The 24436-nt window shown below is 48.4% G+C and overlaps 3 protein-coding genes across 5 annotated transcripts in view; 2 read left to right on the top strand and 1 right to left on the bottom strand.

Annotated features, from left to right (window-relative positions):
- Positions 1-6502, bottom strand: part of BCL3 (BCL3 transcription coactivator) — a 30145-nt gene extending 23643 nt beyond the window's left edge. Inside the window, exons 1-2 of the mRNA XM_061597877.1 lie at positions 3836-6502; positions 2069-2234 (exon numbers count right to left, since the gene is read on the bottom strand). Coding sequence (XP_061453861.1) covers positions 2069-2234; positions 3836-4322 — 653 coding nt within the window. The 5' untranslated portion in view covers positions 4323-6502. The remainder of the gene's footprint in view (positions 1-2068; positions 2235-3835) is intronic.
- LOC133370937 (uncharacterized) lies at positions 4842-10460 on the top strand. 3 transcript variants are annotated; one of them, XR_009759216.1, is made up of 2 exons: positions 4842-5588; positions 8983-10460. XR_009759216.1 is itself a non-coding variant. In XM_061597891.1 (2 exons), exons 1-2 carry the CDS (start codon positions 5118-5120, stop codon positions 9155-9157), a joined length of 357 nt encoding a protein of 118 aa, XP_061453875.1. In that variant the 5' UTR covers positions 4853-5117; the 3' UTR covers positions 9158-10456. The 3 variants fall into 3 exon arrangements, 1 of the variants encoding a protein (XP_061453875.1); XM_061597891.1 differs by having other exon boundaries at positions 4853-5299; positions 8983-10456; XR_009759217.1 differs by lacking the exon at positions 4842-5588 and adding an exon at positions 6191-6956.
- A 3322-nt stretch (positions 10461-13782) lies between these two features.
- Positions 13783-19225, top strand: CEACAM16 (CEA cell adhesion molecule 16, tectorial membrane component). The gene is made up of 3 exons (XM_061597890.1): positions 13783-13844; positions 17450-17800; positions 19015-19225. Exons 1-3 carry the CDS (start codon positions 13802-13804, stop codon positions 19017-19019), a joined length of 399 nt encoding a protein of 132 aa, XP_061453874.1. The 5' UTR covers positions 13783-13801; the 3' UTR covers positions 19020-19225.
- The last annotated feature ends 5211 nt before the right edge of the window (positions 19226-24436 follow it).

Raw genomic sequence — 24436 nt, 5'->3', positions numbered from 1 at the left:
TGGCCACTGAAGTTGGCTCTGATGACAGAGCAACAAGACTTTTGCTCTGAGGGCATGAGGAGGTGACAATCTGAAATGCTTCCTGCTCTAACTGCTCCCCCCCCTCCCCACACACAAAAAAGCAAGAAGGGAGAGGATATCTATCTATTTATCTGTATGGCTAGACTGAGTTCGTGATCTTTCCAACTGCCCAGGGAAGGTCACAAGTAGGGCAGTGCTGGAAAGTGACAGGCAACCCTTGTTTGGCTGTAGTGGTGGGGGGTATGCTTCTTTTGAACATGGAGGCTCAACCTAGTTGTCATGGTCAACAGCCATTGGCCGAGCCACCCTCTGAGAATGTGTCTAATTAGCCCCCTCATCTGTTTAAGCTGGCAGCCATTCCCAGATGCTGTGGCAACGCACTCTTTATATCAGCTTTCCCTAACCCTGATGCCCTCCAGACGTTTTGGACAACAAATCCCATCAGCCCCAGCCAGCACGTGTTGGCTGGTGCTGATGGGAGTTGTAGTCCAAAACATCTGGAGGGCACCAGGGTTAGGGAAGGCTGCTGTATGTTAATTATGCAGTCTTTGAAGGAAATGCCTCTTTGGTCCTGCTGATGGCTATCTTCATTGGGTGACCCCGAGTTCCAGTTTTACGGGATATGGGAGCAAGGGAAGGCCAGACAAGAAAGCTCTGGGCATCTGGGCATAGGAGACCCAGGTTCAAATCCAGGGGAGGAAGATCCTACAAGAGCCAGCTCAACTCTTGGAGACATTTCAAGTTAAATGGCAGTGAATTTTAAAGGTGTTTGCTGCAATCATGTTCCTTTTTATAGCAATGCCGTCAGTGCAGGACAACAGTACTACACAGTACCAGGCCCATTTCATTGATTCTAGTGACAGTCACTGAGGCTGGAATGAAACACATTAGGTTAATGCAAGGGGAGGGTCATGGCATTTGCAAGCAAGAAGCAGCGTGACTGGGGAATGCTTAACCGCTCTCCTCCATATCACTTCCCCTCCAACATGCTCCGAGACCAGACAGAAGGATTGCAGGGGGAAAGCGTCAGGCAGGAGAAAGTTTAAGCACACATATATGCACACAGGCTCCCTGTCCCTGCAATGCCACTTTATCTTTTATTTTCATTATTTATTTCAATTATACCCCGCCTTTCTTTTCATGATAGAAACCCAAGGCGGCTTACATATGGTTCCCACGCAGTCTCCCATCCGGGCACTGACTAGACCTGACCCTGCTTAGCTTCAGCAGGGAACTGGCCTCATATGCCTTCAGACCATAGTCTGCCAAATGCAAGGTCAGGAGCCCATGCTCACCAGTTTTCAGAACCAGCAAGGAAGTGCCTAGGGATACCTGTCCTACCAAGGAATAATTACATCTGGCCTGAAATATGGGATGGCAACAATTGCCCTTCCTGGCCTCCCCAAATGGTACGTCCAAAGCTTCTTTATCCCTATCTTTATGCCCGAGTTACTATCTGGCTAGGAACGTACAGGGTGAGATTCAGTATCCCTTCAGGATTCAGACCCCAAGACCTCAGAAACAGGATGGGAACATGCCTTTGGACCTCTGCTGTTTAACAACAATTCTCAAATATATCACTAAATGTACATCCTGCCCAGTCCAAGCCAGGGCAGTTATATCAATACTAAAACAATGGATTATATCCAACTAAGTGTTACTCAGAGTAGTCCCGTTGAAATTAATGGGCTTCACTTAGGCTGCAATCCAATCCATGTCTACTCAGAAGGAAGCGCCATTGGGTTCAGTGGGACTTACTCCCAGGTAAGTGTGTTTTGGATTGCAGCCTTAGTCACACCCATTCGTTTCAGTGGGTCTACTCTGAGTAGGACTAGCACCGGATACCACTCAATGCATCTAGAAACAGCAACACACATTCAAACCCTCTCCCACCCCACAGAATCACTCCTCTGAATGAAAGACAACCCCCCTTGTTGTCCGCCAAACCCTAGTTCTTCCCGGACCATAGAGGTGAGATGCCAGACTTTCCCCTTCCAGCTCTTCCCTCTTGATTCCAGCCCCCGTGGAAGCCTCTTCCCCTTCTTACGTGTCTCCGTCCTCGTCTTGTTTGGTTGCCGTGGCAATGTCCAGGGCCAACTGGGCCTCTACCGGGCACAGCAGGGAGTAAGGAGTGGTGACCCCCAGCAAGGGGTGGGGGGTGACCGGATGCAAGAGAGGAGACAGCTCGGGGCTCAGGAAGGGGCCAGCCAGACCTGGGGGGGAGAAGACAGACTGGATTGGGCTGAGATACAAAGCCAACCCTAAAGGACCCAGGCATCTGGGACTTTCAGCCCTCTCCACGGGAGGGCAATAAGAATGCTGCTCTGCTTTGCCCAGAAGCTTCTCTCATCACAAGCTTCTTCAGAAGCATGGAATGCCGTTTCAAGCATCAGTAGTAGCGGCAGAGAGAATGGGCACGTGAGGGCAAGGCTTACAGAAAAGCAGCAAGGCCATCTTTAAGATTACGTTCCCCCAAAGAAGGAAGTACGTTTCTGAAGAATGACTTGGGTTGTATTCAGCTAAGTCCTACTCAGAGCAGACCCACTGAAATTAACTGAAATTACTCATGCCTGCAACCTTCAATAGGTCTACTCGAAGTAGGACTAACATCAAGTACCACCTTTCTGGCTGTTGTATATGAATAGGGGTAGCCAGAGATAGAGAGATGCTCCTGTTGACATGGTCTGAAAACAGGTGACCGCCCCATCAGTCTTGCTGCAACATCCTACTGCCAGAATCATTTCCTCCTTACTGAAGGCTTTCCCCTTCTTGGTCCCTACAGCTGGACAAAAGCTTTTTTTTTTATTTAAAAAAAAACCTTCAGGGAACCAAAAGCTGCTTTGTAATCTCAAGTGATTAGTAAACACAGCATAAAAGAAAAAAAGAGGATGCTCTAAACCAGAGGTGGCTCACCCTGTGTCCCTCCAGAGGGACTCCAACTTCCATCGGCCCCAGCCAGCATAGCCAATGGTCAGAGATGATGAGAGGGGTAGGGCAGCAAGCTCTGGAGGGCCACAGGACAGCAATGACATTTCTGCAAAGGGGATTGCTGGGAAGGAAGCCAGCAGTAAAAATCTAAGGCAGGAGCTCCCAAACTGTGGTCCATGGGCCACCAGTGCTCTGTGAGCTTCATCCGGGTGGCCTGCAGCATCGTATTTTCATTGCTTCTTTGATTTTTTATGTTGTAATTTGTTATAAGTTGAAGTCTATGGAATGCAAACTGTACTACAATACTCCTCCGGGTACCAACTCACCAGGATGCCCGGAGGACTGTTACTAGATCTAGGGCCTTTTCTGTGGTGGCCCCCAAATTATGGAACAGCTTACCGGAGGAAATACGCCTGGCGCCTACGGTTCTTTCTTTTAGGTGCCAGGTTAAGACCTGGCTATACTCCCAGGCATTTTAATGTTTAATGCTTTATGTTTAATGTTTTTAGTTTAATGTGTTCCTTTGTTACTGATTTTATTCTATATTGTATTTTAATCTTGTTTTGTACACTGCCCAGAGAGCTATTAGCTATGGGCGGTCTAGAAATGAAAATAAATAAATAAATAAATAAATAAATAAAAGACAGTGTAAGAAGTAAAAGGAGCAACAAAAACACAATTGAAAACCGTACAACATCGAGCGCAGCGCATTGCAGTTGCTACAATGGGCGGAAAAATCATGCAGTGGTCAGCCGAGACCATGGGTGGTTTTCAGGAGGCTCTGATCTAAGGGGTGCTCCCCTATACGATAAAGAACTATGAAAATGGGGGGAAGGGTAGAGAAGAAAGCACATTGGGGGTGCGTGTGCGCGCGCTGTGTCCTTACCTGGATAATAGGTGGCTGGCAATCTCGGGTAGCTTACGGAGATGTAAGGAGAGCAGTAGCCGTTGCAGTGGGAGCGCCACAGCTCCATCTCACCCTCGCTGCTCTCCCTCTTGGGGACCTTGCCAGTCAACAGCCCCTGAGCATCCCTGGAGTCTGCCCCCTGCACTGCATAGCGGCGCTTCCGCAGGGGCAGACACGTCTGGGCCTTCTTCTCCCCCTCCAGCCCCACCTGGGGGGCAGCTGTACTTCGCAGGGCTGGAAGGGGGCATCTGGAGCCAGGCTGACATACGGAACTCAGGGCTCCCTCGGGTTCTCTGGGAGGCTTGTGCCAGGGTGTCAGGGGTGCCCTGGTGCCCAAAGAGACCTCCCCCTCAGGTGACTGCCTCCGAGGGGCAACCGAAGACGCCTCTCCCTCAGGGGCGACCCATCTGTCTTGGCCAGGCCCCTTCCGCCAGGTGCTCAAGTCCACAGGTAGTTCTCCTGCCATGTCTGCCTGCCAAATCCTCGTGGTCTTCACCAGACCCAAAGGGCCACCAGACAGGAACTCCTCCAGGGGGCTTTCGGCTCCAGAGCTGGGCCAAGAGGTGGGGGTGGGGCCCCCTTGCCACCTTGCCTTGCTGCTGCTGAGTGGGCTATCTGGAAATCACCATCCCCTCTGCATCTTTGCAAATGGATCCTTTTCTTCCTTCTGTTCCTCTTGGCTCTGAAGGCCACCCAAGGGCACCCTTCCCTTCCCTAGCCAGCCTTCAAGGTGCTCCCTTTTTTATGAATAAGGGGGCGGGTGTCACTTTCCAAGCACCCCCAATGATCGCTGTGGCTCCCTTTCCATAGGCTTGATGGATCTCCCGGTTACCACCAGCACAGTCGTGCCATGTGATCACACCTGAGTGCTTCCTTACAGGGTGTGGAGAGTGGGTGAGGTGTCATCCTTTCCTCGGGAAGCCGGCAGGCCGTCTTTTCCAAACGCAGCTGGGAGGGGGGGAGCAGGAAAGTCAGAACCCCGCCCCCACCCTTCTCGGTCCGCTTACTAGATTCCTGGGAAGGGAGTCACCAGACGAACCCCACCCGGCCTCCTTGGTCCGTCCCTCGCCAAGTCATCCCCTTTGCTTTCTTTTTGCAGAAGTCCCCTGCAGCAAAACACGAAGGTCCCGGTCGGATCTGCAGCGCCCTCAGTGCCCCGTGGGCGCCCACGAGTGAATCCCGAGTCTCAGCGGTAACACCCGCTTAGCCTACTCTCCGCAGTAGAGGAAGGAAGCCGGGACTTCCCCGTTCGCTCAGCTGAATGCTAGGGACTTTCACAGACGCCTGTTACCGGCCTCCCCTCCCTGGGGGAGTTCCGCCTCCAGCTCCTCCTCCAGCTCTTCCTCCTCCTGGCCGCCCGCCTCTCTTTCGCCTCCCTTCGCCGGCAGAACGTCGAGGGGAGTCCAGTGCCGTGCGCCCGGGGCGCATTGCCAAGGAGACCAGGTGCGCCCAGAGCGCATTGCCAGTTCTTGGGGGTGGAAGAAGGCGCGTTACGTTTTGCGGTCCTGTTCCCGGACTTCTCTCCACCCAGCCGGAAACGCCCCAGAAGGGAAGGGCGAGGAAGCCACGGGACGCCTTCCAGAGGCGTTTCAGTCTTCTCTCCGGAGCTGGCCTTCCCCTAGTGGGGTTAAGCCGTGCGACTGGAGAAAGAAACGCAAGCAAGCAGGCCCCAGGGTGAAACATGCTGCGCTCGATGGAGTAGCTAAGGACGGGTTAGACTCCGGACTGAATGGTTTTTGCAATCTTCTTCCCGCCCCCATATTAATGAGTATTAGCATATGTTTGTGCAGTTGGCTTTTATATTTTTGTAAATTGCTCAGAATGCCTATTTTGGTATTAAGAGGCATGTAAATTTAGCAATAACAATAACTTTAATTAATAACTTTCATTTGGCTGAGTGGGGACCTGGATTTCTGCCCTAAAGGTCTTCCCTAAGGGCTCTTGTGCTGCTCCGGCAACTACAGCGCCCCCCCTCGAAGATTCCCGCCGTTCTCTTTTTCTGGCAGATTAACCCCCCCTCTCATGTAGCGATCATGGGGCAAGCTGCACCAGTTTAAATGCTGCCTACCAGTAAGCTGTTAAAGGTACCAGCGCCCCGTGCCACCCAATCCAATAGTAAAAATAAAAATTTTAAACCTCTGCCCAGCGAGCCTCATCGTTATTATTTCTTGATTTATTTACTAATTTCGGCAAAAATAGGCTTCTAAACGGTTTGCAATGAATAAAAAAAACCCCAGCTAACACGAACATGAACATTTTACTCTCTGATATATGCGGTTGCTATCTTAGATATTCCGATGTGAGGTTGAAAATATTTTACGTCCTGTTCGCAGGTTAGATTTCTGCCTGGCACGGAGAAGTCCACTAGGTGAAATATCTCTTTTTCCATACAAAGGGAAGCTTCTTCAGTTAGATCTCTGCATGTCGGGCTGCTGCTAAAGGCACAGGTGCAGGGCCCGGGACAAAAGGTGGCAACCTGGCCTTTTCCTGCCCCTACAGGCAGAACCAAGCGAGCCACCACATTGCGTAGGACGGCAGGAAAAGCTGGAGGCTGTCCGGAAGGATGCAGGACTATCCGGTTCTTCCCCCGCGGGCCGTGGGGGGTGGCCCTCAACGACGCTCCCAGGCTGCACGGAATGGCTGCGCAAATGACGTGTCTTGTGTGTGCGCGCGCACGCGCGCCTGTGTGTAGGGAAGGGGGAACCGAACGGGATTCCCCCAGGACTGGACGAAAGGGGAGGCGAGGTCGCTTGGAGCTTAAAACGGAGCCCCCTGCTGGCCAAGGGAGGGGAGGCAGCGACCTTGGACGGGAGGGGGTTAAATTGCCATTCAGCGCCGACTTACTTGATTGAACTACTGAGTGATGCATTTTTTTTTGCCAAGAAGGTCTCCTTGCCTGAGCCAACAGGAGGAGCGAGGGCACTTGAGGGCTCGCCTCCTGAAGGTGGTGGGGACTGTATTCCGTACTGTACATGAATGTCCTCCAAACATAGGATTGCGCCCTCCTTGCCAGCTAAAAGGGAAGGCCTGCTTCATGCCTTGCCTCTGGGAAGTGTTCGTTCTTTTGAGGGGAAGGAAATCAGAAGGGGTTTGCCATCGGGTAAGCTTCCATGTTTTCCAGCATTCCATGTTTCTCTGTAAAGTGCTTTCTGAGCATGGGTCTGGCTTAGAAGCAGAGCACACTGACTCATGCAAGGATCCACTGGGGAACCTCCTCTATGGGTGGGTCATACTGCCCTCTGCATTAGAAATGACTGAAAGGCGTGTGATCCAATCACAGCTGGTACAGAGATGCAGCAGAATTACCCAACCCTCTGCAGCAGCTGATTGGAAGGAAATGAGGGCACAACAGTAAACCGCGCAGAGAGACACTGGGCAGTCTCCTCTCTGAATTGCTGCTTGTGAGCTGACAAGAGCCTTTATTTTATCCGTTTCTCATAGTGACAGTTTTATGTGGCCTGGAAGCAGGTGTTTTGGGGATGACTCTTATCTATCTAACTCTCTCTCATTAATCAAGTACATGGAGAACGGCATCCCCAAAGACTCAGCAGTAGAGTGTGGGCTTTGCATGTTTGCATGCAGCAGATCCAAGGACTAGGCCCTGCCCTGGCACCTCTAATTAAAAGGGTCAGGTGGACGGACTGGGAATGATCCTCTCACTGCCCAGGACCCTGGAAGGGCCATAGCTAGTGGCTGGAGTGGTTTGCATGCAGAAAGCCCCGAGTTGAATCTCTGGCATCTCCAGGTAGCGCTCGAGAGAGCCCTGTCTGAAATCCTGGAGAGCTGCTGTCGGTCAGTATGGACAGCACTGGGCTGGATAGGCAAATACTCTCAGCTGGTAGGAGGGAGTTTCCTGTATTCTCAGAATAAAAACACCTGGAATAATTGCCACTCTTTGGCTCATTATCTGGAAAGCTGGCTAGAACCATACGCCATTCGTAAAAACCGTTGTAACGTGCAGCACAGTAGTCAGGAACAGCTAACAAAAAATTTGAATGCTTCAGTGCAGAACTTTTCAATCATCAATCAATTAATCAAATACTTGACTTGGCTGCAGTACATGTGAGAAGACCATGTGTCTGTGTGTGCCTTAGTCATTGTTTCCTCACACGTCTATCCCGCCCTCCCAACTGGAGCAGAGAGCAACAGTAGCAGCAATAGTGAGAAAAGGTGAACAGCATGATCACCCATGCCGAGTTTCAATGTCAGGAAGGAACATAAGAAGTGGCCCAACATGGAGCCAGACTATTGGTCCACTCAGCTCAGTACTGCCTGCACTGACTGGCAGCAACTCTCCAGGGAGCCAGACAGGGAGTCTCTCCCAGCCCTACCTGGAAATCCTGAGGATTGAACCTGGGACATGCTGCGTGCAAGGCGGATCCTCTAACCATTGAGCTGCAGCCATTAGGATCATAGCAACAAGGGATGCTGCCTTATGCCGAGTCACAGCATTGATCCACCTAGCTCAGTATTGCCTACACTAACTGGCAGTGGCTCTCCAGGATTTCAGAGATGGGCCTCTCCCAGCCCCACCTGGAGATGCGAGGGTTTGACGCTGGGACCTTCTGCACGCAAAGCACGCGCTCTGCCATTGAGGTGTGGACCATTCGTGACAAAAACGGTTGATGACATTCCAAGGGCCTGGAAGATTAAAAAGATTTTCACCTTGCACTTAAACAAGGCCATTTTGGGGGGGGGGAGGGGACAACAATTGAATGTCATCTGAGGGAGTTTTATTTCAGTAGGCATTTTAAGCAAGTCCCCCCAACCTGACTTTATGGTTAATTTTAATTGATTTTATGCTGTGTCCCTTTGGTATCCCTCCTGTATCCTTACTGTACACTGCTTAGAAATGGTGGTATAAAGCAGTATATGAATGATTAAGATAAATAGATAGATAGATAAATAATGATTGGGGAGCCACCACTGAGAATACTCTGCCTCATGCCGCTGTCCACCCAGCAGAAGCGAAACATGGAGTAACAAGCAGGGTGTCATCAGGTGCGATGTACCGCTCTAGAGAATTGGAAACCCAGGATGCACTGCTCTTGGAACCATCCTTTATTCCCTGGAGAAAAAAGAAGAATGGATCTTGTATCTCACTGCACTTTTCTTTCTTCTTCCAGGGTGCCTGAACGCCTGGTCTATTGGCGTTTTCACCGACATGGTTCCTGTGGAGAGATTGTAGGCCTTGAATCTGGCATCTTGCAAGCTGGAACTGTAGATGAGTCAGAGATGTGGATCTCTCCAGCTGTGAGAGAGCAGGACGGAGGGGAAACTGAGGGGGTGACTCACTTGTAGCTCATGCAGAAAGCCCAATAAGGCAGCCTTCGCCAACCTGGTGCCCTCCAGCTGCTTTGGACAACAACCATATTGGGGGGCAAAGGGTTGAAGCTCCCCCTCCCCAATGCCATGGCCGCAATTTGGTTTGCCTTCCTGCCAGGCCCAGTATTTCATTTTTAACAACCCAGCCATGCAAGAACGAAAGAAGCTGCAGAACACGTCACATTGAGTTTGACTCTGAGGGTCTGGAAGATGTAGGACTTGAACCCAGGTCTCTGAGATGCAAAGGAGGAGGGTGGGGTGTCCCTGTACATTTAAAAGGAGTCTCAGCAGCTGGAGAATCCCCTCCTGCCTGCCAATCTCCACCTACTGACATTCCCTCTTCCACAGAAGTCTCTTGGGTGACGTGATCTGAATTCATGCAAATATTAGGATATTGATGGCGCTGATTCCCCTCCCCTCCCCTTGGTGAGTGAGTGATGTAGTAGAGCAGTCGGGAGAGGGGTGTGGGGAGGCGCACATCGAAGGGAGGTGCGTTGGGTGTATCTCATTTGCATTTACCGAAATTGGCAAGGTGAGACCTCTTTCCTCTGCAACAAGCCCAAAGGAAACCGGGCAACAAGGGAGCGGGGGCAGTTCCTGCAATTGTCCTCCCCCTTCCCCCCGCTACCTGAACCTAAAGGCAGTTTTCCCAGAAGTCAGACATTTGGAAAGTCCCATTCCACAATTTCGAAGCCCCTGCCAGGAAACTGCATGGAAAGAGCCTCACTTTAAATAAGAACAAGTAAATAAAAACAAAGAAGGCCACAGTCTGAGTTAGAAACTAGCATGGGAGTTGCCAACTGATGAGCAAAAGCAGGTGTTGGCTTCTCCTCTGCCTTTAACAACCGCTTGACATCAGAAAGTGGGTGAAGCTTTTCATGGCAAGGAAGATCAGCATGGTCAATTTCTACCTCTGAAAAGAAGCTCCTGGTAAGGCCACCTGTAGTCCTAAGGTTGCCACTTTTACTTATCTTTTAACTGGCCCTTCACAACAGCTTGGCCTGAAGAAAAGAGGCTTCCCCCCCCCTTTATCCTCGTGTGTCACATGCTAAAGTTCTGTATGCCAGACTGCTGCCCAAGGCACAGGAGCAAGGACTAGGAAAATAAAGGTGGCAATCTTATCTATCTAGCTAGAGCTTGGATTAGAAATAGCTATGGTGACACCTAGTGGCTAATTTGAGTCATGACTGTGGATTCCTGCAGGATGATTTCCTTTTCCAGGCATCTGGATATGCTGCTACTGTGCTGTGCCGGATATTATTGGTAAGAAGTACAGCTGATATTACAAAGTCTGCAGAAATCTCCAGGGTGTCTCTCATGGAAAAGGTCTGTATCCAGTGCAGAGTAGACCCATTAAAATGGATGGACATGACTAGCTTGGGTCCATTATTTCAACAGGTCTACTCTGAATAGAACTTAGTTGGATTCAGCCAATTGCATTCAGCAACTTGTGGCAACTCGTGTCTGATCCCTGCCAAAGAATCAAGAGATGCCCACAAATCTAAAGCACTCACGCTTTGAATGGTTGCATTGTAACTTTTCCTCTTAGGGAGTTGCACTAGCACCTCAATCATTTTGGTTGCCAGGCTGCTGTTCAAGGCACAGGAGCAAGGACTAGGAATTAAAGTTGGTGGGTCTTTCTGTGCTAGAGCTTGGGTTGGAGATTGCTATGGTGACACCTAGTGGCTATGGAATCTTGTGTGCCTTCAAGTCGATGTCGACTTACGGCGACCCTATGAATCAGCGACCTCCAAGAGCATCTGTCATGAACCACCCTGTTCAGGCCTTGTAAGTTCAGGTCTGTGGCTTCCTTTATGGAATCAATCCATCTCTTGTTTGGCCTTCCTCCTTTTCTACGGTTTCCCCCAGCATTATTGTCTTTTCTAGTGAATCATGTCTTCTCATGATGTGTCCAAAGTATGATAACCTCAGTTTCATCATTTTAGCTTCTAATGATAGTTCTGGTTTAATTTGTTCTAACACCCAATTATTTGTCTTTTTTGCGGTCCATGGTATACACAAAGCTGTCCTCCAACACCACATTTCAAATGAGTTGATTTTTCTCTAGCCGGCTTATTTTCCTGGCAGCCCTACAACAGCTCGGTTGGTTCATTCATGGTAAGCTGTGCCAACAGAGTTGTAAGTAAAACGGATATTGTGAAGTCTCCACCACACTCTCAGGAGAATGTAACTAAAACCGGTTGCACTATCTCTGAAATCTGAGGAAGGGCCATAAGTCAGTGGCAGGACATCTGCTTTGTGTGCAGAGGGCCTCTGGCAACTCCCGGTACGGCTGTGACAGACTCCCGCCTGAAATCCTGGATAGCTGCTGCCAGTCAGAGTAGATAGTATTGAGGTAGATGGGCCAATGGGGTGACATGGCGGAAGGTGGCTTTCTGTGTTCCTACTTCTTGAGGGAGTGATGAGCCAGTATTAAAATCGCCATATTTAAATTAGTTTAAAAAAAGTTAACCCCCTTCCCACACACACTCAGAATAAGGTATGTCCATTGTTAAAAATAAATAAACCACCTGGGTTCAGATGATGATGATAAAAAGGACAATAATTAATAATATAGACAGATAGCCTTAGGAAGCATGCGGATTTCAAAAACATGAGAGGACAAGTCCCTTTTTCAAGGAACCTACCAGCGAAATCTGACTTTGGGAAGCACCTTAGAAAGGAGAGGGAGGCTGACCAAGGGTGTGGTCAGAGCTTGGAAAATTTACTTTTTTGAACTACAGCTCCCATCATACCCAGCCAGCATGGCCACTGGATTGGGGTGATGGGAGTTGTAGTTCAAAAAAGTAACTTTTCCAAGCTCTGGGTGTGGTATGCGGTTGTCTTAGTTGCAATACCTGCTTCACCTTCGATACAGGTTGAGTCAGAGTTGAGCAGGAGTGGGGTGGGGATCTCAGATTCGGGGGCTCGAACGCGGCCCCTGAGGCCTCTCTGTCTGGCTATCTTGACTCTCCCCAGGCCGTTCCCCTCACTGGCCGTCCTTGAATGTGTTCGTCTGGCTGGAAGGTGTCCTTGCTTTGTGGAGAGGCCACTGGCTTGCTTGGGCAGAGACAGCCATGCACGTAGAAACCTCTGGCTCTCGCATGGCTGAAACTCTACTGTGTGAAGGGAGAGTCTCTGCCCGCTTGCGCCCCTGGCCCTGCCCACCACTGGCATGCAGCCTCTGGCATGTTGCCCATGCGGCCATGGGGTTGAAAAAAGGACCCCCACCCCTGGGATCTGGTGTAGCTCAGAGTTAGAGCAGCTGCCTTGCATGTAGAAGGTCACAGGTTTAATCCCTGGTAGGACTGGGAGAAACTCCTGCCTGAAATCCCAGGGAGCCACTGCCAGTCAGTGTAGGTAGGCCTGAGTTAGATAGGTCGATGTCTGACTCCGTATAAGGCAGCCTCCTGTGTGCCTATGGGTTGTGCTCCACTCACTGGGTTTGCTAAGGGTGCTGGGAACAGTAGCTCTGTGAGGTAAATTACAGTTCCTAGGATTCTTAGGGGGGAAGCCAAGGGCGTTAAGCATATGATTGTGCACTATGGAGCCTACCTTGCAGTGTTGTGAGGATATTATTTATTTATTAAATTTATATCCCGCCGTTCATCAATGGGGTGTTCCAGTCCCATCCTGTAGGTGGCAGGGGAGACCATAGAGTCCCTGGGGTGACAGAAGGTGATGCTCTTCTCCTTCCTCAGCACACCTAGCATGTATTTGTGCGTTTAATAGCTGTTCTTGCCAGGCAGCAATCCAACAGGTGGTATCTTTCCTTGGTATACACATTCTGCTGTGGTGATTGCGTATCCATCCATGCCGTTATCTGGGGTGGGCAAATCTGTCTTATTTTGGTTTCTTTCACTCCCTCAGTTCTCCACATTTCCACACCAATTTATGATTATTTTGAAAAAAGGTTCTTAATGAAAATTCAGCAGCATTTTAGTGCAAATTTCTCCTAATATACATTTGTATGCCGTTCTGAACCTAAGAAGCGACCTACTGGCCATCTAGTCCAGCATACACTTCTCACAGTGGCCAACCAGACGCCTCAATGGGATGCACCTCATTTGCCTAACATACACAATTTTGCAAAGCAATTTTCATCGTTATATGCGGTTTTATGCACTCTTTGCAATTTTGCAATGTTGTGCACATTGCTTGGCTGAAAAACTGTGTCGCAAAGTTTGGAGAAGTGTGCATCTCAAAGGACGGCTGTGTTTTGGTTCATGTCATTAGGGAGAGTTGCCTTTCAAGGTGAACTGAATCAAATTTCTCCCCCTACTTCAGACTGTGAAGGAAACACACAAAGAAAAATTACTTCTTTCTTTGAATAGGTAAATTAGTGTTCAGATGAGCGAGGGGACAACATGTGCACGTCCCCAACGTGTTCACATCTATTCTTTAAGCTCTTTGGAAATTGTTTCCTTTCAAAAAAAACCTCCAGTTCTCCCCCCCCCCCGTCTGTCTTGCCTAACTCTTCATTCCAGTCTCCTTTCTGCACCAGCTACTAACTTGAGCAATGTCCCCCTTGATTGGGGAAATTCCCCCTCTGCACGATATATAAAGTCCCTAGCAGGCAGGCAGGCATTTGACCTAGTGACAGCACTACGGAGACACATCATGGCCATTCTCTCCAGCGCTCCAGCCATTCTTATCCTGGCAGGTGAGAGGTGGGAAGGGGCCCAGGGTGGAGGGCAGCAAAAGAGGCCAGGGCTCTTTTAATATGGGAAGGAACACAGGATCCTGGCAAGGTGCCGTATACAAAGTTGAACCATTGGTCCATCTAGTTCAGTACTGCTGACACGGACCAGCAGTGGCTCTCCAGGGTTTCAGACAGGGTTCTCTCCCAGCCAGTGGAGACTGGTAGCTCCAATGTCAGTGGGGCTGTGAATCCACTCTGGGTTTTAGCCTGAGCTGGCCAAGTTGCTGAAAACCACCAGTCTCCACTGACATCCGAGCCATGAGTCTCCACTGCACCCAGTTCCAGCTGGACATGCCGGGGGATTGAACCAGGGACATTTAGCAAGCAAAACATGTACTAAGGCAGTGGTTCCCAACCTTTATGGGTACAGGACCCCCTTTATAAGCTCAAAAATTTTCATGAACCCCACCCCCCAGGAAGGAAGGAAGGGGGAAAGCAACCTTTCCTTGCAGCCTTGCTTCACAAAAAGCCCTCTCCTCTCGTTCTGAGTAAGGGCACCATCAGCAGCGGAAACGTGAGGAGACTGGAGTCAGTGATAGTAATCCCTTCTTCCGGTATCTCCACCCTCAGCCTCCTTTGACATCTGCCACATGTTTTATAGACAGATGCCTGCCCTCGGTGTGCCTGAAAGATGCTCTGGCGCTTCAGCAAAAGTCCTCCCCTCTTGTTTGCAGCAAGGGGAAGGTGTCATCTGCCGCATCAGTGGGGAGCAGACAGTGTCCAGGGACAGTGAAGCCCTTAAAAAAAAAATCATTTCTTTACTGTCTGTGGCCCCCTCTGGATTACCTCGCGGCCACCATAGGGGTCACAGCCCCCAGGTTGGGAACCACTGTACTAAGGCATTGGCCCATGGCCCTTCTGCAAGGAATTTGGCAGCTTTTTCTCACAAACAATCCCAGCCCAAATTCCTACTTGTACAGAACTGTGAAAGGTACAGGAGCCTGGATAACTGGGGGAAAAAAAATCTGAATTCAAGGAGCATTAGAAGAGAAAGCCCACCCCGAACAATGTGTATGCATAGGATCATAGAAACGTTGCCTTCTCTTGTGGCAGACCATTACCCTATCTGGCTCAGTTTTGTCTGTACATGGGCTGGCAGTGGCTCTCTAAGGTTTTCCGGCTGTGAGTCTCTCCTAAAATCATAGAATCATAGAGTTGGAAGGGGCCTTGTAGGCCATCGAGTCCAACCCCCTGCTCACAGCAGGAAATCCACAGCTAGAGCATCTCCCGCAGATAGCTATCCAGCCTCTGCTTGAAGACATCCAGCGAAGGGGATCCCCCCACCTCCCTAGGCAGTCAGTTCCATTGCCAAACTGCCCTTACTGTCAAGAAGTTCCTTCTAATGTCCAATCTGAATCTACGCTCCTGCAACTTAAAACCATTAGACCTAGTCCTACCCTCTGGGGCAGCAGTGAACAAATCTGTACCCTCCTCTATGTGACAGCCCTTCAGGTACTTAAAGAGTGTAATCATGTCACCCCTCAGCCTTCTCTTCACCAGACTGAACATGCCAAGTTCCTTCAACCTTTCCTCATAAGACTTGTTCTCCATACCGGCTATCATCCTCGTCGCCCTCTTCTGAACCCGCTCTAACGTGTCTATATCTTTCTTAAAATGAGGCGCCCAGAACTGAACGCACTATTCCAGATGAGGCCTGACTAATGCAGAATATAGTGGGACTATTACTTCCCTCGACCTGGAAACTATAGCTCTGTTTATGCATCCCAAAACCACATTTGCCTTTTTTGCCGCAGCATCACACTGCTGGGTCATGTTCAACTTGCGATCCACTACAATGCCAAGGTCCTTCTCACACGCACTACTGCTAAGCCGGGTATTTCCCATCCTGTACCCGTGCATTTTGTTTTTGTGGCCTAAATGCAGAATCCTGCATTTGTCTTTATTGAATGTCATTTTATTAATTTCAGCCCAATTTTCTAGTCTATCCAGGTCCCTTTGGATTTTATTCCTGTCTTCCATTGTGTTAGCTATCCCTCCCAGTTTTGTATCATCCACAAATTTCATAAGGCTTCCCTCTACCCCATCATCTAAGTCATTGATAAAAATGTTGAAGAGTATCGGCCCCAGGACAGAACCCTGTGGCACTCCACTCGAAACCTCCTTCCAGTCCGAAGCAGAGCCACCGACGACCACTCTTTGAGTACGGTTTTCCAACCAGTTGTGAATCCACCTGACAGTATTTCCATGTAAGCATTTGACGAGTTTGCTAATTAAAAGGTTGTGGGGGACTTTGTCAAACGCTTTGCTGAAATCTAGATAGATGACATCTACAGCATTTCCACCATCTACTAGGCTAGTGACCCGATCAAAAAAAGAGACGAGATTAGTTTGACAGGATTTTTTCTTGACAAACCCATGCTGGCTCCTACTAATCACAGCATTGTCATCTAGATAGTTGCCAATGGACTCTTTTATTATCCGTTCTAATATCTTTCCCGGTATTGAAGTCAGACTGACCGGCCTGTAATTCCCCGGATCTTCTTTTTTACCCTTTTAAAAGAGCGGGACGACGTTTGCCCGTCTCCAATCCTCTGGCACCTCTCCCGTTCTCCAGGATTTCTCAAAGATGATGGCAAGAGGTTCCGAGAGTACATCCGCAAGTTCCTTCAATACTCTGGGATACAGTTCATCAGGCCCTGGAGATTTGAACTCATTTAGGTTAACTAGGTATTTCCTGACTATCTCCTTATCAATCTCGAATTGTAATCCCGACTCCTTACTGAGATTGCTACCAATGCAAGGTTGCACACTGTTCCCTTTTGTTCAGGGGCTGCAGGTTGGTGGAAAGCGTCTAGAATTCAGCCCCGAAACTGGAAGGCATGTAACAAAGTTGGCAAAAGAGTGTCCGTTTGGGCAGAGTGTTGGGAAGGAGTAGTGTTGCCAACATTTCTACCATTTCTACTGTGCTCCTGTGCTCTAAGCAGCTTGATCTGCAGGAACGAGGAGGTGACAAGGTTTATCTCTTATGTTGCGAAAGGCTTCCTCAGCTTGTTTCTGGAGATCCTACTGCTGTTCAAAGGCTCAGGAGCAGGGCCAAGGTGGCTGGGTGTTTGTCAGCTGGTAACGTTAGGGTCACAGGGAAGGCCGCTTGGGTGTTGTGATGATTAGTGGCTTGCAGTCGCATGGAGGCAGGCCTTTGCAGGGGGGACTCCAGTGCTGTGGAAGGCTTTCCCTGCTGAGATATGAGAGGCCCATCACTACTGGCTGGCCACTGGCTCTTGAAGAGATGCCCCCTTTGACAAGGATTCCTCTGAACTCCTGTCTCAAGCCTGTTTTCAGTCTGCTGTTTTAATCGTGCCGTTTTAGCAGCCTTGTTTATTGCACCTTTAAACCGTGGAAGTTTCTTTTAACGTATTGATGGAATTCTTTTATTGTGTATTTTATGAGGTGTGGCTATACTGTTGTTATAACTGCTTTTATACTTGTGAGCCGCTTAGAAGCCATTTTGGCAAGTCAGCAGCGTATAAATTAGAAGACGATGATAATTATTAAAAGGGGAACCTCCCAAATTATTCCCAATGTTTTGCTTGGCTCTTCTCTTGCAGCCTTAGCCTTGGCCTCCTGCCTCCAGTTGGTTGATGGCATCCACATTGTCCCCACCCCCTCGATTCCCCGCGTTGGACAAACGGTCACCCTTTCTGCGCAGGGTATAAGCCGGCCCACTATCTGCTTTTGGTTCCGGAGCACCAGGTTTGACAAGAGCAGAATGATCTTCCACATTGAGCATGGAAGGGTGATCTCAAAGGGCGGGGCCTTCACTAACCGCGACAGCTTGGGGAGAGACTGCGCCTTAGTCATCCAAGGGGTGCAGGCCTCCGACGCTGGTGACTACTATTTGATCACTCTGGAGCGGGATCACGGTTGGAAGGACGCTCTGGCGCGGCTGCAGGTTTCCAGTGAGTACACAAGGGCGATGGTTGGAGCTGGCATGAAGGATTCACAGCTATTCAAAGGACACTTGCACACTTTTGAATTCCTCCACCTGATTACAAAAATGAGATTTGCAGTTTGAATGTCTTGCGCTTGTCGCCATCGCTTGATTTCCTTAATTTGGGCAATCCTTTCATACAGCATTTCAAAAGGGAGACAGTGTGGCGTAGTACTCAGAGTGTTAATATATATATTAAGAGACATGGGTCCATGTCCATACTCGGTCCTGGGATGGGCCTGGGCCACTCATTTACTCACCACCAGCTGACCTCGCAGGGCTGTTGAGAGGATAAAATGAGGGAGATCCCCACCCTGAGCTGCTTGGAGGAAGTGCATGATAAAAATATGTAATGGAGATAAAAAAGAAACAAAATAAGCTGCCCGTTGTCAAATACTAGATACTGCTGCATGTCAGCTATAATTTTTGCCAAGCTTTTGACTGGCATCATTCCTGTGCCTTGAAACAGCAGCCTGCAATGCAGACATTAGGTGGGTAAAGGGTTTTTGTGTGTGTGTGTGTCATTTATCTCTATACCACAGGAATAGGAACCAAGATGGCAACTATTGGTTGCCTCAAGGGGTGGTGGTGTTGCCAACTGACCAGACATAAATTGCTCTTTTGCCTTTAGCATCAGCTTGATCTGCAAAACTGGGTGGTCATGCTTTTCATGGCACCGAGGAAAGTGTTATGGCTGCACAGATAGCGGTTACTGAAGGCAGAACAATGGAAGGAATTGCCTTCAAGTCGATCCTGACTTATGGCGACCCTATGAATAGGGTGTTCAGGGTAAGCGGTATTCAGAGGGGGTTTGCCATTGCCTTCCTCTGAGGCTGAGAGGCAGCGACTGGCCCAAGGTCACCCAGTGAACTTCATGGCTGTGTGTGGGGATTCGAACCCTGGCCTCCCAGGTTGTAGTCCAGCACCTTAACCACTATACCACCCTGGCTCTCTGGCAGAACAACAGAGCCCAGTAAAAAGTTGGCATTTTTAGCAGGGTTAAGTGTTACAAGGTTTGAACTTACAAGATCTGAGCAGGGTGGTTCATGTTATTGGAGGTCACTGATTCATAGGGTCGCCATAAGATGTAATCGGCTTGAAGGCACATAACAAGTGTTACAATTGCTGTAAGAGGCAGTTTCCTCCCCACCCATAAATTGATCCTGTCCATCTTTTTAACAGACTGAGGATTCTTCATTCTCCGTCGCTGGATCCTCTCCCACAGAGACAAAGGCTCATGTTCCTCAGGACAGGACGCAGAGATTGCAGTCAGACCATCGGGTTTGGATCCAAAGATGAATGAATTGGCCCCTTCGTTTCCCTTCCCTTCATTGTCTCTGTTTTTGCCTTCCCTAAAGGGGAAAAAGCCCTCCTAAATAAAAATCCATTTTGACAATTCAAAACATAGCCTGGAGCCGTGGTTGTGTTAAGAGCGTACATGTTTCACACATATTTGTAGTGGAACATATGCAGTAGGGCTGGGGAACTTTTGGCCCTTTTTGATGTTCCTGGCCTCCAACTCCCATCATTCCTGACAGTCTGGGGGTGGGTTGGGATGATGGGAGTTGGAGGCCAGGAACACCTGGAGGACTATGGGCTCCCCATCCCTGATATCTGGGTTGTAAATCAAGGATGTGGAAGTTGAACCCATGGCCCTCCAAATGTCGTTAGAGAGCTATTTGAGTGATCTGTTTAAGAAAGTTTTAATGCATCAGAAGGAAGGTCTGCAAATTATGTTCAAAATAAATGGAGGCGGAGTTTCCTGCTTTCCTCCCCTTTTATTGGGAGGAGAGGCAGGGTTGACCTGTGACCTTTTGGAGAAAATACTGCCCTCTTTCCCTACCATCCTCAAGTCTAGATGCAGAACACCTAAAGGGTGAAAGGATCTGTCAATTTCAATTGTCTTGCGTGCCATTTTCCCAATCTTAAATTCAGCTCTGTATTAATTTGCATTTTAAAAAAAATCCTCATGAACATTTTTCAGCATTTCAATGCAAATTTATCCTACTGAACACATTTTTGCAAGCAGTTTCTTCTGACACAATGCAGGATGCACATTTCCCCCAATACATGCATTTTTGTAAACACTGGTTGGCAAACTGCATCACTGCATTTGGGTGTGAATTTTGAAGGATAGCTGTGGTTCAGGTCTCAGATTGTTTCAGAAAGTGTGATATATATATGAAATAAATAAGGATTTAGCTTGCGCAATAGTACATCCGCATTTGCTCATCTCCCTGCACACAACCCAGGCCCTCCCCAAATCTGCCCCGGAGTATTGGGGGAAAACCCAGAACAGACTTAAGGGAACAGATTTAAGGGGCACCGGGAGGAGGAAGAGGGAGGAAGCATGTTATTGCGTATGTGTAAATCTGTGTACAAATGGAACAAGTTCTTCACTACAGTGGATAAAAGCCATCATCACCATCACAACAACTTTAGCTAAGCCTGGTTTTTCAAGGATAGATTCATCTGTGCACCTCCTCACTATAGAAACTAATCCACACTGGGGGAAACTGTACTTGTTGAATTTCTGCCTGACAGAGGAGCTGTTAAAGACAGAGGTTATGCATTGTTGAGCCAGATAGGAACTGATGACAGGGTGGGCAGATGGCGAGGTGGCTAAGACTTCTGTTCCAGAGATGACACACACATTTTCTCTCTAGCATTCCCATCTGCGATCTTTACAAGAGTTGAGGGTGCATCTTATAGGGTAGCTGATACTTCCTGTTTGGCCCTCTCAGAAGATGGATCTCTCTTCCAAGAAGAGAGGTGACCAGAGCTCAGCAGTACAGAACACATGCTTTGCATGAAGCAGATCCCAGGTTCAGGTCCTGATGCAGCTCTCAAGGAAGAGGTAACACACAGGAAAGGCTCTTCCTGGGGCCTTGAGAACTAGTATGGCATAGTGGTTAGAGTGCTGGGCTAGGATGTGGGAGGCCAGGTTTTAAATCCCCACTCAGCTGTGATGCTGACTGGGTGACCTTAGGCCAGTCACAGTCTCTCAGCCTAATCTACCTCACAGGGTTGTTGTGAGAATGAAAAATGGGGAGGAGGGGAACCATGCATTGCACCTTGAGCTCCTTGGAGGAAAGGTGGGTTATAAAGGTAATAAAACAATGTCAAGCTAAGTAGGCCCACCTGTCAGCTGGGAATGCTTTAAGTTGGGTTCCTGCATTGAGCAGGGGGTGGGGCTCAATGGCCTACAGGCCCCTTCCAACTCTGCAATTCTATGACCCAGGGTCTCGCTCAGTTTGAGGCCACTTTCCCTCTCCCTGTGACAAACCACAGGGATTCCTCTAAAGATTTCCAAAGGAAGTTGAGTTGGCCTATAGCAGTGGCAAGATTAGAAGGAATGTAAATATTTCCCAGTACAATGGGGCAGGGGATTTCCCTGCATTGATTCCGTTCAAAAGGACTCCCAGAACAAGGAAACAAAGAAGGCACCAGAAGAAGAGCAGACTCATCCTCTCCCCATCCCTCCACACTAAGGGCAGTGACATTTGCTTGTTTTGCAAACGAAGCTCTGCCCTTGTTTTCAAGTGGAGAGTGATTTGCAAAAACCAGCAGCTGAAGCTTTTCATCACAACAGAAAAGCACATTCCCCATGCCAATCTTGGCAGATCAAGCTGCTGTGTGTAAAAAAAATGACCAGGAGAAAGAAAAAAAGCTGGTGCTACTAGTGGGCAGTAGTGTAGTGGCAAATTCAGAAGTGCAGGGCCCCTTCATGTTCATCACAGCCACGTCCCTCCCTCTTTTTTCCTGGTAGGTTGAAAATGAGATCCTTGTTAACGCCTTCTCCCACAACAACAGATGTCCCTAGGAGCCAATGAGCACAAAAGAGGGGAGTGTTAGCTACTGAAAAGGGTCTTCTCAGTGGCTGACTCACCTTTCACTCTGGCTCCAATCAGCAGGAAAGGATAAGGAAGCATGTTAGAAGACTCTTGTCAGTGGCTAACACACTCCCCTTTCTTGCTGATTGGCTCATAGGACGCTAGAGACAGGGACCCTGCTGGGACCCTGCTCCCAAAAAAGTAAGGGTTCTAAGACTCTCTGAGACTCTGGATGACTACACCACTACTAGTGTGTGTGTATTTCTGCAAAACCCATTGAGAATTCCAAGTTTTTTGAGTCTCATGAAGATCACAGGAATGTGCTGATTGCCAGTGCTCTGATGGCTTTAAAAGGAGACTAAACAAATGGATGAAAGGAGGGCAAGTCTATTAACACCCCCTAACTGTGATAACCACACGGAACCTCCTCCAAGTTCAAAGGCTGCCTAACTTGGTTGCTGAGAAGCAAAGGCTGGCAGGGGAGGGCTAATGGATTTATGGGTTCCTAGTGAGTTTCCGGGAAGCAATTGCTGTCCCCTGTGTTAGAAACAGGATGCTGGAGTAGAGTAGATGGATCATTGGCCTGATCAGACCCTTGCCCTATGAGACCCTTGCCCTATGACAAGCAACAATGGGTAATCAAAACTTCAAAGTTAACATGATTTGGATTCCTGCATTGAGCAGGGGGTTGGACTTGATGGCCTTATAGGCCCCTTCCAACTCTACTATTCTATGATTCTATGATAAGCTTAAATCAGCTATAAAGCCTGTGAATAAACAACATCTAGTTGCTGTGATGCCAATGAATGTATTAACAAAATGTATTACAAACTATTCATAAAAATGGAGGAAAACCCTATAATAGATATGGACAGGGGAAAAAAATCAAGTGGACTAAACTCCAAGGGTAGTATTCAGTTTTTCTCAGAGTAGAGCCACTGAAGTTAATAGACATGACTAACTTTGGTTCATTAATTTCAGTGGATCTACTTTGAGAAGTCTTGGTTGAATACAGCCCTATACATGGAACAAAAAGGCCAAAAATAGATACATCCATAGACTGTACAAATATCAGAATAATATGTCCACAGCATGTATGGAACCATACAAAAATATTAATAAAAATAAAAACTCTGTATAGTGCATGAAATATACTTAATGTTCTTCAGTCAAATTCTTTGGACAATGAAATGCCAGTGAGAAACATTCTTACCGTTTTTCAGTCAAATACAGACTCTGGACAAGTGAGATGTTCATGTCTTCAAGGTCTCATTGAATGTTCCTGTCCCAGCCATTAGGTGGCAGGAGAGATCACAGAATCTTTTGGATAAGGATAGCTGATTCACTCCAATAAGGTGGGCTCACTAGATGCTAGAAAAGCAGCCAGAAAGGTTTTTCTGGCTGTGTTTTGAAGTGACACTGCCCTCTGCTGGCCACACCTCACTTCCCCACTGCTGCCTTCAAACCTTTCAGGACCACCCACAGCAAAGTTTTGGCCAATCACTGTCTCTGTCTGAGCCTGCAGCAAAGCATTTCCATTGGCCACACCTGGAAGACAAAGGGGTCGATCTACCAATCAGTTGCAAAACCTCCCTGAAGGTGAATTAAAAAAAACCCAAAATACACTGGAGCTGATCCCAGGAGGTTTTAAGAGTAAAAAGGGGCAGAGTTCAACTAGTGTTGCATGCCCCCATTTTGAGGAAAGAAAGGTAGAACTGGCACAACAGTAAGTGTGTCTTAATGGCCACCCAAGCAGAACACCTGTGTGTTTTAATTGTCACCTTGCAGGCAGACGTTCAATAGAGGAAGTTACCCTCAAAATTTACATTCTGCAAGAGCCAAGATTGGGAAAGGCTGCATTTATCAACACAATTAGCAAACTGCCTGGTGTTTTGTTTTTTTTAGATCAAATACAGATGTGGAGGGGGTGGGAGTGTTGTGAAGTCTAACATCAGCACTACCGCACATGAGGAGATTTAAGCCCTTCCTCCCAGCATGATTACTTTTCTGGCAGCATCCAGAACTTGCAGTGCCCATCCAGGTAAGTGTCTTACACTAGCTAGTTGCCACCAGCCTTCAAAGGCAATTAAACAAGCATCACACTGCAGAAAACAGTGGAAGGAAGGACAGTTGTCTTTTCACTGGACACAATTTCATATCATCCCCACAATGATATTCTGAAAGCACATTGTGTAAATCCTTTGGCTGGCATTAATAAGAGGCAGTCGGGAAGGCACACCCAACCCTGACAGGCTGGTACTCAAGTTGGCAGTATCACATGTGAGGTCATTGTTGTTTATGGTGACTCCACCAATCTGGGTCTCTGTTCTAGTGAGAAGGAATTACATCACATTTATTTGAGGCAGCCTTCCCATACCTGGTGCCCTCCAGACGTTTTGGACTACAGCTCCCATCAGGCCCAGCCAGGATAGCCTTTCCCAACCTGATCACCCGATCGCTGTGATCCTAAACACATTTAATAAGGAGTCATCCCAGTGAACACAGCGAGACTTGCTTCCAAGCAGACACACATAGGATTACATGGTATGTTTGCCAGGAAATTTGTGTTTGTGGGCCTCACGCTCTGCCTACCCTTTGAGCATATCTTGTTTGCGCATAAGTCACAAAAATGTCATGCGAGACAGAAACATCCACCTGCAGGTTTCTCTGTGTTTCTGTTTTTGACTTCTTTCCAACTTCTTTAATTCTCTCATGGCTGCTGAGGGCCACATGTGGCCCTCCAGGTCACTGCCTTCCCCATGAACACATCC

Source organism: Rhineura floridana, chromosome 15, assembly GCF_030035675.1.
Source record: "Rhineura floridana isolate rRhiFlo1 chromosome 15, rRhiFlo1.hap2, whole genome shotgun sequence".
In the NCBI taxonomy this organism is placed as follows: Eukaryota; Metazoa; Chordata; class Lepidosauria; order Squamata; family Rhineuridae; genus Rhineura; species Rhineura floridana.
Note: the sequence above shows the minus strand (reverse complement) of the source record. Positions and strands in the feature narration are given on the sequence as shown.

What these genes read in the sequence shown, in the direction of transcription:
- LOC133370937 (XM_061597891.1), top strand. Translation starts at nt 5,118, where the DNA reads ATGCTAGGGACTTTCACAGACGCCTGTTACCGGCCTCCCCTCCCTGGG. An exon ending in CGCATTGCCAAGGAGACCAG is followed by an intron (nt 5,300 to 8,982) that starts GTGCGCCCAGAG and finishes TTCTTCTTCCAG; the next exon opens with GGTGCCTGAACGCCTGGTCT.
- CEACAM16 (XM_061597890.1), top strand. Translation starts at nt 13,802, where the DNA reads ATGGCCATTCTCTCCAGCGCTCCAGCCATTCTTATCCTGGCAG. An exon ending in AGCCATTCTTATCCTGGCAG is followed by an intron (nt 13,845 to 17,449) that starts GTGAGAGGTGGG and finishes CTTCTCTTGCAG; the next exon opens with CCTTAGCCTTGGCCTCCTGC.